The 15,088-nt window shown below is 36.9% G+C and overlaps 1 protein-coding gene across 8 annotated transcripts in view; it reads right to left on the bottom strand.

Annotated features, from left to right (window-relative positions):
• Positions 1-15,088, bottom strand: part of Kmt2a (lysine methyltransferase 2A) — an 83,660-nt gene that overhangs the window by 21,499 nt on the left and 47,073 nt on the right. For 4 of the 8 annotated variants that reach the window (XM_087212450.1, XM_087212454.1, XM_087212456.1 and 1 more), the window contains 12 exons: positions 11,924-12,070; positions 11,232-11,327; positions 10,875-10,995; positions 8,611-8,733; positions 8,038-8,222; positions 6,638-6,811; positions 5,606-5,716; positions 5,168-5,241; positions 4,188-4,381; positions 2,980-3,086; positions 2,497-2,634; positions 1,100-1,258 (listed from right to left, as the gene is read on the bottom strand). In XM_087212450.1, coding sequence (XP_087068576.1) covers positions 1,100-1,258; positions 2,497-2,634; positions 2,980-3,086; positions 4,188-4,381; positions 5,168-5,241; positions 5,606-5,716; positions 6,638-6,811; positions 8,038-8,222; positions 8,611-8,733; positions 10,875-10,995; positions 11,232-11,327; positions 11,924-12,070 — 1,629 coding nt within the window. The remainder of the gene's footprint in view (positions 1-1,099; positions 1,259-2,496; positions 2,635-2,979; positions 3,087-4,187; positions 4,382-5,167; positions 5,242-5,605; positions 5,717-6,637; positions 6,812-8,037; positions 8,223-8,610; positions 8,734-10,874; positions 10,996-11,231; positions 11,328-11,923; positions 12,071-15,088) is intronic. The other 4 variants (XM_087212452.1, XM_087212455.1, XM_087212451.1 and 1 more) reach the window with 3 other exon arrangements.

Raw genomic sequence — 15,088 nt, 5'->3', positions numbered from 1 at the left:
GGAAAGCACATAACATCCCTAAAATCACCCTCCTGTTTCTAAGCAGTACTTCTTTATTTCTCACATGAGGAAGCAAGTCTACAAATACATAGTAAAAGAAGGCAAAATTGAATGTACCACCTTGTTTTCAGTATTTTCCACCTGAGAATTTTCTTAAAGAATTCACGAAAAGCAACCATATAACCCATGAAAAGATCTGCTGGAAAATTAAATGCATATTGCTAAATGCAGAAGCCAGTCTGAAAAGGCTATATACTATGATTCCAACTATAAGAAACTTTGGAAATGGCAAGACCATGGAGATACAAATTATATAAATGATATAAATCAGTAGTTGCCCAGTAGCTGAGGGAGAAAAATAGACAACAGGCAAAATCTAGTATTTTTAGAGCAATGAAAATACTCATACTACAATGGTGAATACATGTTTTTATTTGTTTTTTATGGTACTGGGAATTGAACCAGGGCCTTCACCAGTGGGCTACAACCCTAGTCCTTTTTTGTGTATATTTTTATTTTTAAATTTTTTTTATTTTTTGGTACCAGGGATTGAACTTGGGTCCTTGCGCTTTGCAGCAGACAGCGAAACAACTGAGCTAAATCCCCAGCCCTATATTTTTATTTTGGAATAGAGCTCATGAAGTTATCCAGGCTGGGCTTGAACTTTTATTTATTTATTTTTTGGTACCGGGGATCGAACTCGGGACCTTGCGCTTGCAAGGCAGGCGCCGGAACCACTGAGCTAAATCCTCAGCCCTGGGCTTGAACTTTTAATCTTCCTGCCTCAGCTTGGGTGTGCCACCAAGCCTGACCAAATACATAATATTGTATATTTGTCCAAACCCCACAGTGTACACCAAGCGTGCATCCTAATGTCAACTACCAACTCTGGATGATAATGATGTATCAGTGTAGGTTCATCAATAGTAGCAAATATATGTTACTCTACTTAGGGTACTCTAATGGGGGTGGCTGGATGTATGTAGAGGCAAGGGATGTATGGAAAATCTATACTTTCTATTCAATTTTGCTGTGAACCTAAAATTGCTCTTAAAAAAGAAAACGCTCCTGAAAACAAAAAAGCAACTAAAGCTCTCACCTCGCCTTTGATCAAATCCCGATGTCGTTGGCAATATACTTTCTTATCATCTAGAAAGACACAGTTCTTGGCACGGGAACACATGAAATGATAATTGCTGGTGCAGGATGTGAGACAGCAACCCACGGTGGCTCCTGGCTTCTGGCAAAATTCACATCTCTAAAACCCCAAAAGAATAGACCTCTATTCAGATTTTCAGATGTTTTAAAACATTTCCCATCTCTGCTACAGAATCACTCTAGGATTTCTATAATTCATTTTATGTACTGGTTACCTGCAGAATTACAAGAAATTATAAGAACTGCAGAGCTCTCTCATCTTCTCTTTCCTATTACCCATAGGGCACTATAACTATCAAACTTAAATATTATAATTGGCTCTAGAACTTGGAGCGAAACAATTTTTTTCTAGGATGCAGGATTAATTTACAAGACATGAAATTTTTTTTTGGTACTGGGGATCTAACTTAGGACCTTGTGCTTGGGAGGCAAGCGCAACGCCACTGAGCTAAATCCCTGGCCCTATGAGACATGAAATTTTGAAGATCAATGCTAAGAACATCATCTTCCAAGAAAATTATCTCCCAAAATGACTCAGTTCTACAAAGACTTTCCTTGTCAAAAACTAATGGTTCTTTACCTTTTTTTGGCATGTGTGGTTTTGTTTATTGGTTGATTTTTCTTAGACAATTCTTTATTTTTCCCCCCCTCTCCTTCAAAGTACAGCTTCTAAATTTTTACTCCATCAATGCCTTTTCTGATTGCTCTATTTATCAGTTTCTTCTTCTTTTTTCTTTTATATTTGAGACAGAATCCTGCTAAGTTGCTCTGAACTCCTGCCTCAGCCTTCTGAGTAGCTGGGATTACCTGTGTGTCCCATGCCTGACCCACATTCCCTTCTCCATGTATATATTTATATGAATTTACTCCATGGAACCTCAGAATGTTAATTCAACTGGGGCTGTATGATGATTTAATCTAAGTCCTTTAATAAATTGACAATTTTCTCACATATGTGAATCATCTCCCAAATTAGATTTTATATATATATATATATATACACACACACACACACACACACACACACACACACACACACACTTTTTTTTTTTTTGGTACCAGGGATTGAACTCAGAACGTTGCGCCTGCACAGTGCCACTGAGCTAAATCCCTGGCCCAATAATATATTTTTAAAATTTCTTTTATATCCCTCTTCTAAGGGTCAGAATAGCAATCTGCCTATAACCCTGTACCAATACTTGGTGGCTTACTACTCTGAAACCATTGTGAAAAACCCCAGTAAGGCAGCATTTCTCTACAGAAAGAACATCTACAAACTGAGACATAACTACAAACTCAGAAAGAATCTTTCATAAAATTTACCCACTGAGTTCTTACCAGCTGCTTGCCCCTGATCACAGCCATATGCACATTCTTTAATGATCCATCATCATCTTCAAACACTTCTGCTGACCACAAAGCACAATTTACATGTGTCCACTCATTTTGGCCAATGTATAATAAACGGCCAGCATCCTATGAAACAAAGAGATTTTTTTCTTAAAGAGTATAACACCAAAGGCAGTTTTCCTTGGTATTTGCTTTACCTTAGTCAAGATAACTTCAATAAAGCCACTGTAATTCTTCAATTTAGACTATTTAGACTACAATGCTTTTTCAATTTTTCTGTTTCTATTTCCAATAGGTTAACCTACAGCAAATGATCTTTTAAATCAACTAATTCAGGTAAAAAAAAATTCGTAAGTGCCAGAACTGACAAACGTTCATTAAATAAATGGTGCCCAGTCATTAAGTGTTAACAAAAAGGACAGTTTATGTGAGGTGTCTATTAAGTAGGACTTGATGTCCCTAAATACTTACATTAGCACTGTCATCACCATACATCAAACATAATGCACACTGTCTATTATCTTCTATGCCTGGGGGTGGGTTCAGCTCTGGACTGTCTTCTCGACTCCTATCGGTACCTGGGAAACCAAAAGATAATCCAGTTAAAACTGGGAATTACTATGTCTGAGTTCCAGGAAAAAAGAAAACAATTCCACTTTTTATAAAATAAATACTTTCAAGGGCCGAGGATTTAGCTCAGTGGTTTTGTTGTCTGCTGCACAAGCAAAAGGACCCGAGTTCAATCTCTGGTACCAAAAAAATCAAAAAAAAAAAAATCTAACTTTTGGGCCAGGGATTTAGCTCAGTGGTTCCGCCGCTTGCCTCACAAGCGCAAGGACCCGAGTTTGATCCCTGGTACCAAAAACAAACAAACAAACAAACAAACAAACAAATAAATAAATAAATACTTTTAAAAAGTCTTCAAAGTTATGCTATCTCACCATGCATGTTACAATACTCAGAATATTTATACCAAAGCCTTGTTAGTATTCCAGGTGAAACAAAAATACCAATTTTCATTACTTTTAAGCATGACCTGAAAATTCCTTTCTGACATCCAAGTACAGTGATACCTTGGTTGTTGAACTCAATTCATTCCAAATTTGTTTAAACACTGAAAAGTTCGAGAACTGAACATATTTTTCCCATAAGAAATAACGAAAACCAAATAATTGGTTCTGATGCCCAAAAATTACTTATAAATTCATTTTTCTAGGACTTTAACAAATTTTGCGATGCTTTCTTTCTTTAACTCTATAGTGGTTCTCACAATTTTCCTCTTACTTTACTCCTGGTATCACTAACTTTCATTGGAGCCATGGTTACAATATTTTACGCAAATAAAGCAAAACAAAACAAAAAAAACCCCTGTACAATGATGAACACACTAACACAAGCACTATATATTGTTTGGGCGAGAGCAGGACTTAGACAAAGTGTCACCCCTTTGTGTCTGTGGCAAGATGCAAAGAGTGATTCACTCTCAGCTCATACAGATTTTTTCTAGTCAGATTTTCAGTTGACTATTGAGCAAAGTTACAAATACTGAGTAGATTCTTTTGAGCTTGGAGCCGTTCAACAACCCAGGTATCACTCACTGTATATTAAATTTAGATTCACAAAGCACATCATTTGCATCTAGAGAGAAATGGACAATAACTCTTCATTTGGTGCCTTACTCAAAATTGGTGGTGTAGGAGGATGCAGAGGAGTTGGTGAGTCTGGTTCTCCAGGCCCTTTGGGTTTGGGAGCTGGAATGATTTTCTTCATTAAAGGAGGCTGCTCAGTGTGGCTGTTTTCCTCTCGCTCCTGCCACTGAGCATAATTATGGTCAAGTGAAGGTGGAAGCACTGCGTTTGGTAACATCCCACTGCTGAAAATAATCGATTCAACAAGTATTTATTGAACTCCTACAATATACCTAAAACTGTACAAAGTAATAAAATTCTTGATATCACCAGGTCTTGGACCCATGTACCAGCCATTCACAGAATGTAAAAACAAGTCATGGAGTTTGAAAATTGCCTAAGTACACAGTACACAGGACTTTAACATTTAAAAAATTATACTTCTGGGCCGGGGATTTAGCTCAGTGGTTCCACCACCTGCCCAGCAAGTGCAAGGACCTGAGTTTGATCCCCAGTACCAAAAAATAAAAATAAAAAATTATGCTTCCAATATAAAACTCTAAGCTAAACTTTCAAAAACAAATGATAACCTTATCTTACCAAAAATCAAAAGAATTTACTGAGATAAAAATTAAATGTGAAATATAAGAGAATCAAGAGAGCACTATTTGAACTAAGTAAAAACCCTATTAGAACAGGGCCAACTACACAGCTATATCACACATGTATTGTCCATAGGCCACAAGTTAAGTAAAGTTCCCTTCAATATAACAAATATTTACATAAGTAAAGGACAAGAAGGAATAAGCACAAACATGATATGTGGACTCCAAACCAACACCAACAAGGCATTTCAATCAATTCATTTTTTAATAAGCTACAAACATGAAATGTGGACTCCAAACCAAGACTAGCAAGGCACTTCAATTGATTCATTTTTTTAATATTAAAATCTAGAAGCTTCAATCTAGAAATCTGAGAATTCTCAGATTTCTAGCTGATGAGGAGGAAAAAAAAAGCCATTTACTTACTTGTTTGATACTTTATTTGGCTCCCAAAACCTGGACTTTTTGACACTGAACCACGGAAAAACTCGTTCCATTTGCTAAAAGAAAATCAAACAATGTAAATGTGAACATTCATTTGGGAATCACATAAAAACCAGTATCTTGCCAGGGATTCAGCTCAGTGGTTCTGCCGCTTGCCTTGCAAGCACAAGGACCCGAGTTCAATCCCTGGTACCAAGAAAAAAAAAAAAAAAAAAAAACCAGTATCTTTACAACAGATTCTGTTAATAGAAGGATAAGTTCAGGCTATTGAGGCAAATATCCATCCAGTCAGGCAACTTTACCAGAATCAGAGAAACAAATTAACCCAAAAAACGTCAAAATAAAGAGTAAGTCCACTGTATCCATGGAGCAATTACTCACAGTTAAGCATTAAAAACAGGAAATACTAATATGATTCACCCGAATAAAGAAGGACTTGACCATGCTGTTTGCTTTTTTAATCTCTGGCTGTCCTCCATCTGAATTGATTGCTGCTTGAATGATCTTCACTATATCATCACTGAACTCCAACTGTATATAAAAATAAAACATTAATTATCCATAAACAGTATGCTCTTAAAACCACTTCCTTTTCCCTTTTTAACCATCCAGCACAGAGACCCAACAGAAAACTCAGATCCTGTTTAAAACACTGCAACTTCTCTTTGGCTGAGGCTTTAGGATTCAAGTCCTAAATAACTTGTGGCATGAAGATATGTCAGGCTTACAAGGAAAGAATGCAAACAAATTAGCTCTATCAAGGGCAGGGGATTTAGCTCAGTGGTTCCGCTGCCTGCCCTGCAAGCACAAGGACCCGAGTTCGATCTCCGGTACCAAAAAGAAAAATGTTTATCATGATAAGTTGCTCAAACAAGTTCACAATTTTTCATTTAGACTAAGATGAACAAAACAAATGAATTGCACATAGAGACCATGAAATAATAAATGACCATTTGCTATACATTTTTAAAAGCATAAGAGTAAAAGATTTCTAACTATAAATGAAAACCCTACAAAGGAAAATAGATCTAAGCTCAAAAGGGCAGAAACAATTACCTTCAGATTACCAGTTTTCCTAAAACTAGTTTTTGGGTTTTTTTTTTGGTACCAAGGATCGAATTCGGGACCTTGCGCTTGAGAGGCAGGAGGCAGAACCTCTGAGCTAAATCCCCGGCCTTAAAACTAGTTCTTTATGTTTTCTCTTAATATAAAAATAATTTTCAGATGAAATCCAGATAAATATATCATTTAAAGACATACTCTAGTATAACCCTTCTTTGGAAACATGGAACTGAAATGACCTCCATATTTTTAGATATCTAAAGCTGTATGCCATTTCTAAAAGCAATACGAATCATTTTTAATTTACTTGTATACTTAGCCCCATTCCCCAAAGATCCAAGGAAGCTAAATTGGTACTTGAAACTGTGGTCTCTTGTTGTAGAGACGTACCACAGATACATAGTTCCCTTGGTCCATTTTCCTCTTGACTCCTTCCAGATCCAAAGGCTGTTGATCATCCTGCTTGCTGACCTCAGTAAGAACTGGTGGATCAGGTCCTTCTGGGGAGCTTCGGGAAGGTATACTCTCCTCTGTCTCAGGATTTAAGTCCGGAGGCTTGGCAGCCTATTGCCAGTAGAGATGGATGGGTGGATGAATGGACAGATGGAGATAGATGAACGGACAGATAATTTTATCTAATACTTAGAATGAGGTATCCATGCAAATTCTATTGAAATTAATAAAAATGGTACTGAATAATTCATATAAAACACAAGAACATGAAAATAATCAGACTAGGGCTGGGGATTTAGCTCAGTGTTTCTGGTACCTGCCTCGCAAGCGCAAGGACCCGAGTTCGATCCCCGGTACCAAAAATAAAGAAAATAATCAGACTTCTCAAATAGAAAAAACAAGTCTTTATTAGTTTAGCTAACTTCAAAGTTTTGCTTGATTATTTCCAAATCTAGTATGAAAAAGTCAAAACTGTTCAATTCTTTTTAAGCACAACATACACAGTAGCTAATTTTTCTACTCAAAAAAGGGAGCTTTAGGACCAAGGATCTAACTCAGTGGTGCCACCACCTGCTTTGCAAGGTCCCGAGTTCGATCCCCGGTACCAAAAAAAAAAAAAAAGGAGCTTTATAAAAAAGATAACTTTAACTCAAATGAGTTCTATGTTATCTAGGTGGTTCTTCCAATATTATGCCCTGTGTTTCAAATGACTACTTTATAGATGTATAGTTCACAACTTACGTGGATAAAAAGCAGTAGTTATTATCAAGTTGACTGCTATAACTACTTCCAAGTTGTTTCTGCTTCTAGGCTTTCTAATACTCTCTATTTCAGTCAGAATAAATTTTTTTTTCTAAAAAGCTACTCTGATCAGGTTACTCTTGTGGGTAAAAGTTCTTCATTATCTCCCCATCACCATTCGAGGATAAAGCCCAGATTTCTTATTATGGCAGTGAGGCTTTTGAAGATGTGGTTTCTTCCTATTTCTTACTCCAAAGAAGGTCTTGCTCTAGGTTCTAAAATCTTTTAATATTGTTAAGCTCAAAACAAGTAACTCTGAAACTAAAGAAGAATTAAACATGCTGGGCATGAAGAACAATTAAACATGCTGGGCATGGTGGTGGACACCGAAATTCCCAGAACTCGAGAGGCTAAGACAGGAGGATTGCCAGAAGTTCAAGGCCAGCCTGGGCTACATAGTGAGTTCAAGCCCAGCCTGAATTACACAGTGAGACGCTGTCTCAAAAAAAGAAAATGAAACAAACCCCTCATCCCATTACTAGGTAAAAACCACCAAAGAACAAGATCTGGGGAAACAAAGTGAACCTTTGGCTTACCTGCCGGTAGCGTAACAAATGGCTGGTGGTCCGAGAATTCAACAAAGCTGTCAGAACTTGCTTCAGAGAACTCTGTAGCTCTTTTTCAAGGGCTAGTCGCCACTCTGCAGGGTGCCGCTCAGTACAGTTGATACAAGTATAGGCCACACTTTCTGGCAGATTAGACAGAATCTCATACATCTCATCTAGGAAAACAAAAACTTACGATGATGTCCTCTGAAGAGAGGGAAAGAGGGAGAAGAGTCACTCTACTGTACATTAGGAAATGCACTAAGACGCTAATACCCTGTAGGATATCACACAGACTAATTTTTAAAAGGGACATAATTAACACTAACTCAGAATTTGGTTATTAGGGAACAAACTGGATGAGGCATACACAAAAGACAGCAAATAAATAAAGGGATGTGGTCAAGAGAAATGAACAAAACAACATAATGCTGCTTATTCTACAGACTGAAAATAAACTTAAAAAGACTTCAAGTAACACTTATAAAATTTTAAGTTTATAGTAATCTGGAAGCTGTAAGTGCGGCAGTACTCAGAAAGAAACTGTAATAAAAAGACTCCAACCTTCTGTACCTGAAAGATTCTCACATTTGGAATGGACCCATCGATCGCACTTCCCACACTGCATCATCTTACTCTCATAGTCATCATCATCGTAACACTTATCACATAGAGGGCAGAAGTTTCCTGAAAGCAAAGCAAAGTTTACAGCAGTGCTTTGACTCACACACCAATGCTTCTAAGGCCAACTTAATTTAAAATCTGTAGTCTTATAGACTCACTTATAAACACTAGCACAGATCTATGAATGTTCATAAGCTCCTAGAAAACTCATAAGAAAGCTTCAAACATGCCACTAGTTCTCTTCTTTATAGACCTTTTTCTAAAAATTATTAGGTAGATTTTTAAAACTAATATAATAGAAAAAGAATGGAAAAGACAATCTCTTAAACATTTGAAAGAAATGGTTAAATTTTTAAAAAGAAAGTGGCATTGTGTGAGTTAATTCAAAATTTTTTCTTTATTCTTAGTTTTTTTGCATTAGAGCTTAGAGCAGATCTTTTTAAACCAATTTTATGCATAGCATTCATAAATTTGCTTTATCACGTATCCCCTACTATTTCTCTCAGTACTATGGGGGAGAACCCAGTGGCACTCTAACACTGAGATAGATCTCCAGCTTTTTTGGGGCGGGGGGGTGGTGGTGTCACACTAAGCTGCCCAGGTAGGACTCAAACTTACAATCCTGCCTCAGCCTCTCAAGTGCTAGGCTTCCTCTATTATTTCTGACCCCCCATTACTTAATAGACCTCATTAAATTGATCTGATTATTCTACTTAAAATAACTTTAACACTGACTCTGCATAATATTCTAAGTAATTGTGGGTTTAATCTGTTAGAACTTTTTTCCTAGCATAATTATTAAGATATCTAGAATATATAAAGAACCGAAAAAAACCAGACCCCCCAAATTCAAAGACCCAATTCAAAAATGGGCATCTGGAATGAACAGACATTTCTCAGACAAAGAAATAAAAGCAGCAAATAAATATATGAAAAAATGTTCAACATCACTGGTCATTCGAGAGATGCAGATAAAAACAATACTGAGATTCCACCTCACCCCAGAAAGAATGGCTGCTATCAAGAAATCAACCAATAACAAATGCTGGTGGGGGTGTGGGGAGAAAGGAACCTTCCTCTATTGTTGGTAGGAGTGCAGACTGGTGCAACCACTGTGGAAATCAGTGCGGTGATACCTCGAAGAACTAGGACTAGAGGTCCCATTTGACCCAGCTGTTCCTCTGCTGAGTATCTTCCCCAAAGAATTAAAAGAATCATGCCACCGTGATATATGTGCACCCATGTTTATAGTGGCAGAGTTTGTAATAGCTAAAGCTTGGAAACAGCCCAAGTGCCCATCTACTAGAAACTGGATAAAGAAGATGCGTGGTTTTTTAATAAAATGGAGTACTACTCAGCCATAAAGAACGAGAAACTAGAGATATTTATAGCTAAGTGGATGCATATTGAGGCCATACTCTTAAGTGAAATAAATAGGACACATATGTGTAAATACCGAATAGTTTCTCTAGTGAGAAACTGAAAGTGTAAATAAGGATTAAAATGATTAAAACGAGTAATTGATAATTTGAAATAGGAAGAAAAGGTCCAAAGGGGTAGGGGAAGTGGGAGGGGAAGGGGAAAGGAAAGAAGGGAAGGAAAAATTATGAGAAAAGGAAAAAATAAAAACAAAGTCTTTGTAAATAGGGAAGGGTGGAGGGGGTGAAGGGAGCACAGGGAATGGGGAAAAAATAAGAACCAAGATACATCATATACAGGTACAAGCACCCAATGATAAATGTAAACATATTGTATACCTAAAATGTACCAATAAAAGAATTTCAGCAAAAAAAAAAAAATTAGATAAAATGTACTGGGCAGTACCTAAAGCCATTTCTTTTTTTTTTCTTTTTTTGGTACAGGGCATCAAACTCAGGACCTTGAGCTTACAAGGGAGGCGCGGTGCCACTGAGTTAAATCCCTGGGCCCTAAAGCCATTTCTGATGCAATCAAATATATATGTACCACACTCTGACTCTGCCAGCTCACAGCATTTGTTTGCAGTCAGCTGTAACAAAAATCTCCCCATATTCTTCCCACATAAACTAACAAAACATTCCCAGCTGCTAAGTTGTCTACACACAGAACAGATCAGTAATAGAAAAGTGGTAACATCTAAATGACATCCTTCTACTTCATTCCACTGGAGTAGACAGTTTACCTCCAAAGCAGCAAACATGAACAAAACTAAATTTTATGGTTACCTTTAGCAAAGAGTTTGGCACAGTCATGGCACAGGGAAAAGTCATGAGACCACTGTGCATCCCACCCTTTGCCTGGAGTTGTAGATCCACAGCTCTTGCAGCGCACACACTTGGTACAGATCTGGAAAAGAAGGAATTCAATAGGGATTTCTTAATTTCTTCCCTTATTTAAAAAGATCTCAACCACAATTCATTTCCACATTTGACTTCTTTACTGAGACAACTTTTCCTAACAATAAGGCAAAAACATTTGTTATACTGACATCTTCAAACAAAGGTACTCCCATTATTATACGTTATGAGAACCTGACCAACCCATGATGATTCATTTCAAAGCAGCATGATATGTGTACTCACCCAAACTTTCTTTTTCTTTGTGGGTTTGGTGGGGTAGTTTGGTCCCAGGCACTCGGGGTGATAGCTGTTTCGGCACTTATTACACTCCAGCAGCTGCTGTAGAAAAATATGTTGGCAAAAATGGCTGTCACATCACTTTCACTAAGCAACTATTACTTAGCATCCCTTTTCATATTTATCTTCAAGTAAGTACAGCACATTATTAGAACAGTTTAAATTTCCTCATACCTTCCTTGCTCACAACTAAATTACAGAGATTCAAATATTTCCTGCTAAAGGCAGTAAGTGCTAAGTGGTCTTATGAGATAAATTTTACATATTTCTTTTTGGTACTGGGGATTGAACTCAGGTCCTTGTGCTTGTGCAGCAGGTGGCAAAACCACTGAGCTAAATCCCTGGCCCAAATGAAACTTTGCTTTTTTTCCCCCGCCCTGGGGATCGAACCCGGGACCTTGAACTTTCGAGATAGGCGCCAGAACCACTGAGCTAAATCCCCAGCCCTAAATTTTACATATTTTTGGAATCTTTTCCAATGTCATGTTCCCAATAGTCTCAAAATTAAAGAGAAGTTAGGCAACTGATTATATCCAATGAGTCAAAACAGAGAAAAGAATCCAGCAGAGAAAAGAACACTAAATCAGAAGGAAGAAATAAAGAGTATACTCTAACAGTTCTATTACTAAATCCTATACCTTTGTAGCCTGATGCTGCCTTCCACAAACATGACAAAACTTGCAGCGACGACAACACCAATTTTCCAGCTGGTCCTCCAGAGGGCGCTCACTCTCCTCTAAACAAAATTTATGGAAGGGCTCACAACACACTTGGCAGTACACAAACTACAGAAAGAAGATAGAAACATAGAAGTGTGTTCAATTACATGTGGAAAGAAATATCAACCATATAACATACTTTGAGTTTTAGATTGCATTGGCATATACAGACTGAGCATCCATAACCTGAAAATCTGAAATCCAAAATTGCTACAAGTGGAAAATTCCACACGGGAGCTTCAACTTTAATATACAGACTTTGTTTCATGCATAAATTTAAAATACCTCATAAAATTGCCTTTAAGTTATGTGTAAGGTATATATGAAACAAATGAATTTCATGTTTAGATTTGGGTCATATCCCTAAGATATCTCATTATGTACCTGCAAATATTCCAAAATTTAAAAAAATGTCCAAAACATTTCTGGTCTCAAATATTTTAGATAAGAAACACTCAAGCTATATTTAATTCAATATACTGAATTAGGGCTGGGGATTTAGCTCAGTGGTTCCACCACCAGCCTCGCAAGCATAAGACCCGAGTTCGATCCCCAGTACCAAAAAAACCCACAAAAAACAATCAATATACTGAATTAGGCATAAATTGGATAATACAGGATATTCAGGGGAAACAGTAGTAATAATAATTATAAAGTAAAATATTACTGTAAGATTTAATAGAATGTGCTAAGAACCATGAGAATATAAACAAAGAATATGGGAATGTAAACCAGTTGGGTAGGGGAGAAGAGGAAGGGTTCTAAAGGTCCAATTGTAAGCTGCTTTTATCCTTTTCATTTGTAATTTAAAAAATAAGTCATTTTCATATAAGATTTTCAAAAGTACTGAGGATAACCCAGAACGTCTATTCCCCAAAATAAACTGAGACAATTGGTCAAATCTAAATAAGGTCTACAGACAACAGTAATTCTCAAATGTTAATTTCCTGGTTTTGGTCATTACACTGTGGTTAGATAATGGAGTATTCTTGACTTTAGGAAATATATACTATAACAGCTAGAAGCAAAGGGGCATATGTCTACTACTTGCTTTCAAAGTTTTAGAAAAAGAATGTCGGTATTTAACATGTATGGGTACATATTTCTTATTCTGCAAAATATATACAAAGAAATAAAGAAAATATAAAATATTAACACCTGGAGAACCTGAGAGAAGGGTACATGGGAATTCTTTGTACTTTTATGGTTTTTCTATAAATCTGAAACCATATGAATATGGAAAGTTTTAAAATTTGAATGGAGAATACATCATGCACTGGTCATGTTTTAGGAGGGCAACAGTAGTATACTATTTATTCCCTAACTCAGTTTCTAGGAATCCTAGAGACTGTAGTGCACAACATATATGATTTACATTGGAACAATTACATCCTGAAAAAATATCATTTAATCACAGTTGAAGAACTATGCAACAAAATATTGTTAAATTATTCTTGTGAGCAGTGTACATGTGAATACAAAGCATTAGATCATGGAGGAAAAGAGAAGAGATAAAGAAGACCCTTGGCACTTGTAGATGGGATATTCCTAGTCTTGGTGATATCTGAAATAACTCCTTCACTTATACAAGTCTTGTTTGTTCATAACAGCAATAAGGAAAATATCTGCTTAATGAATGAGTATCAGGCAACATTTAGGGGTGGGAATGGAGTGTTGAAGCCAAAGCCTTGTACACGCTAACAATTCAGTTTTGCAATGCATAATTTAAAACAGCAGTGGGCAGAACTGAATCTCTTATCTAGTATATGAGTGGCCCTGGTTGCTCAAAATCCAGATTTTGACTAGGCCTTTGATTGTCTTTTGACCACTGAGTTCATATTTTATGTAATAATTAGCTAAGTAAATTTGAGAATCGTATAGGTCTTGGTTACATCCCTTATGAATGACAAAATACTGCTTCCTATTTAAAACTATGCTACTATTTTTGTTCTTTCTCATATTGCAAAAAAACTAAAAAAGCTGAGACATAGAAAATAAAGCTTGCTCATAATCCAACCATGCTCTTAATAGTTTGGTGTTATAAATGCAAGGACCCGAGTTCGAACTCCGGTACCAAAAAACAAAACAAAACAAAAAAAAAACCCCAACTTGGCCGGGGATTTAGCTCAATGGTTCTGGTGCCTGCCTCCCAAGTGCAAGGTCCCAAGTTCAATCCCCAGTAATGAAAAGAAAAAAAAAACAACTAGAATAGTTTGGTGTTAATCCTTCCATATTTCTCCTGTGCATGTGTGTACGTGTGTATATATATATTTGTTTTGTTTTGTTTTTAGACAAGGTCTCACTATGTAGCCCAGGCTGCAAAGTCCCAGCAACCCTCCTCAGCCCCCTGAGTGCTGGGATCCCTGGCATGCATCATCACACCTAGCTTCCTATCTTTCTGTTTTGAGACAGGGTGTTGCTATGTAGTTTATTATGGCTTTGGATTCATTATGCAGCCCAGGCTGACAGTGAACTCCCAGTAATCCTCCTGCCTCTGCCTCCTGAGTGATGGGATTACAGACATTCTATAATTTTCTTTCTTTTTTTTGTTTTTTTGAGATAGGGTCTCCCTATGTAGCCCAGGTTGGCCTTGAACCCATGATGATCCTCCTCCCTCAGCCTCTCAGAGTGCTGGGATTACATGCATGTGCCACCATGCCTAGCTACTGTAATTCTTTAATTCAAGACTCTACTGACAGACTTTTGAGTTGTTTCTAATTTTTTATCAAAAAATGCTGAAATAAACTTTTTCTCACACACATACACATGTGCTTGCCAATTTATCTAATTACTGGATAAAAGATAAACACTTGGAATGCAACTGTTAGAGGGTACTGTACCTGTTTTAATGATTAACACACATATTATCTGTAAACAACACACTCAGAAAGAGTGTAATTAATTTCTATTTTCACCACCAGAAAGTACCCACTTCTACAGGTACTTTCTCATTGTTTCTTTTTAAAATTATAGTGGACCCTTGACTTATGAACTTGATCAGTTCCCAAGGGCTGCTTATAACTAAGGTTGGTTGTAAGTCAATATACCTGAAATTTGGATGTTTACCTGAGTATAAGCTATAGA

The sequence above is a fragment of the Heterocephalus glaber genome, unplaced genomic scaffold (assembly GCF_053883595.1).
Source record: "Heterocephalus glaber isolate CG9 unplaced genomic scaffold, H.glaber_assembly_v1.0 deba00001429, whole genome shotgun sequence".
Classification (NCBI taxonomy): Eukaryota; Metazoa; Chordata; class Mammalia; order Rodentia; family Bathyergidae; genus Heterocephalus; species Heterocephalus glaber.
Note: the sequence above shows the minus strand (reverse complement) of the source record. Positions and strands in the feature narration are given on the sequence as shown.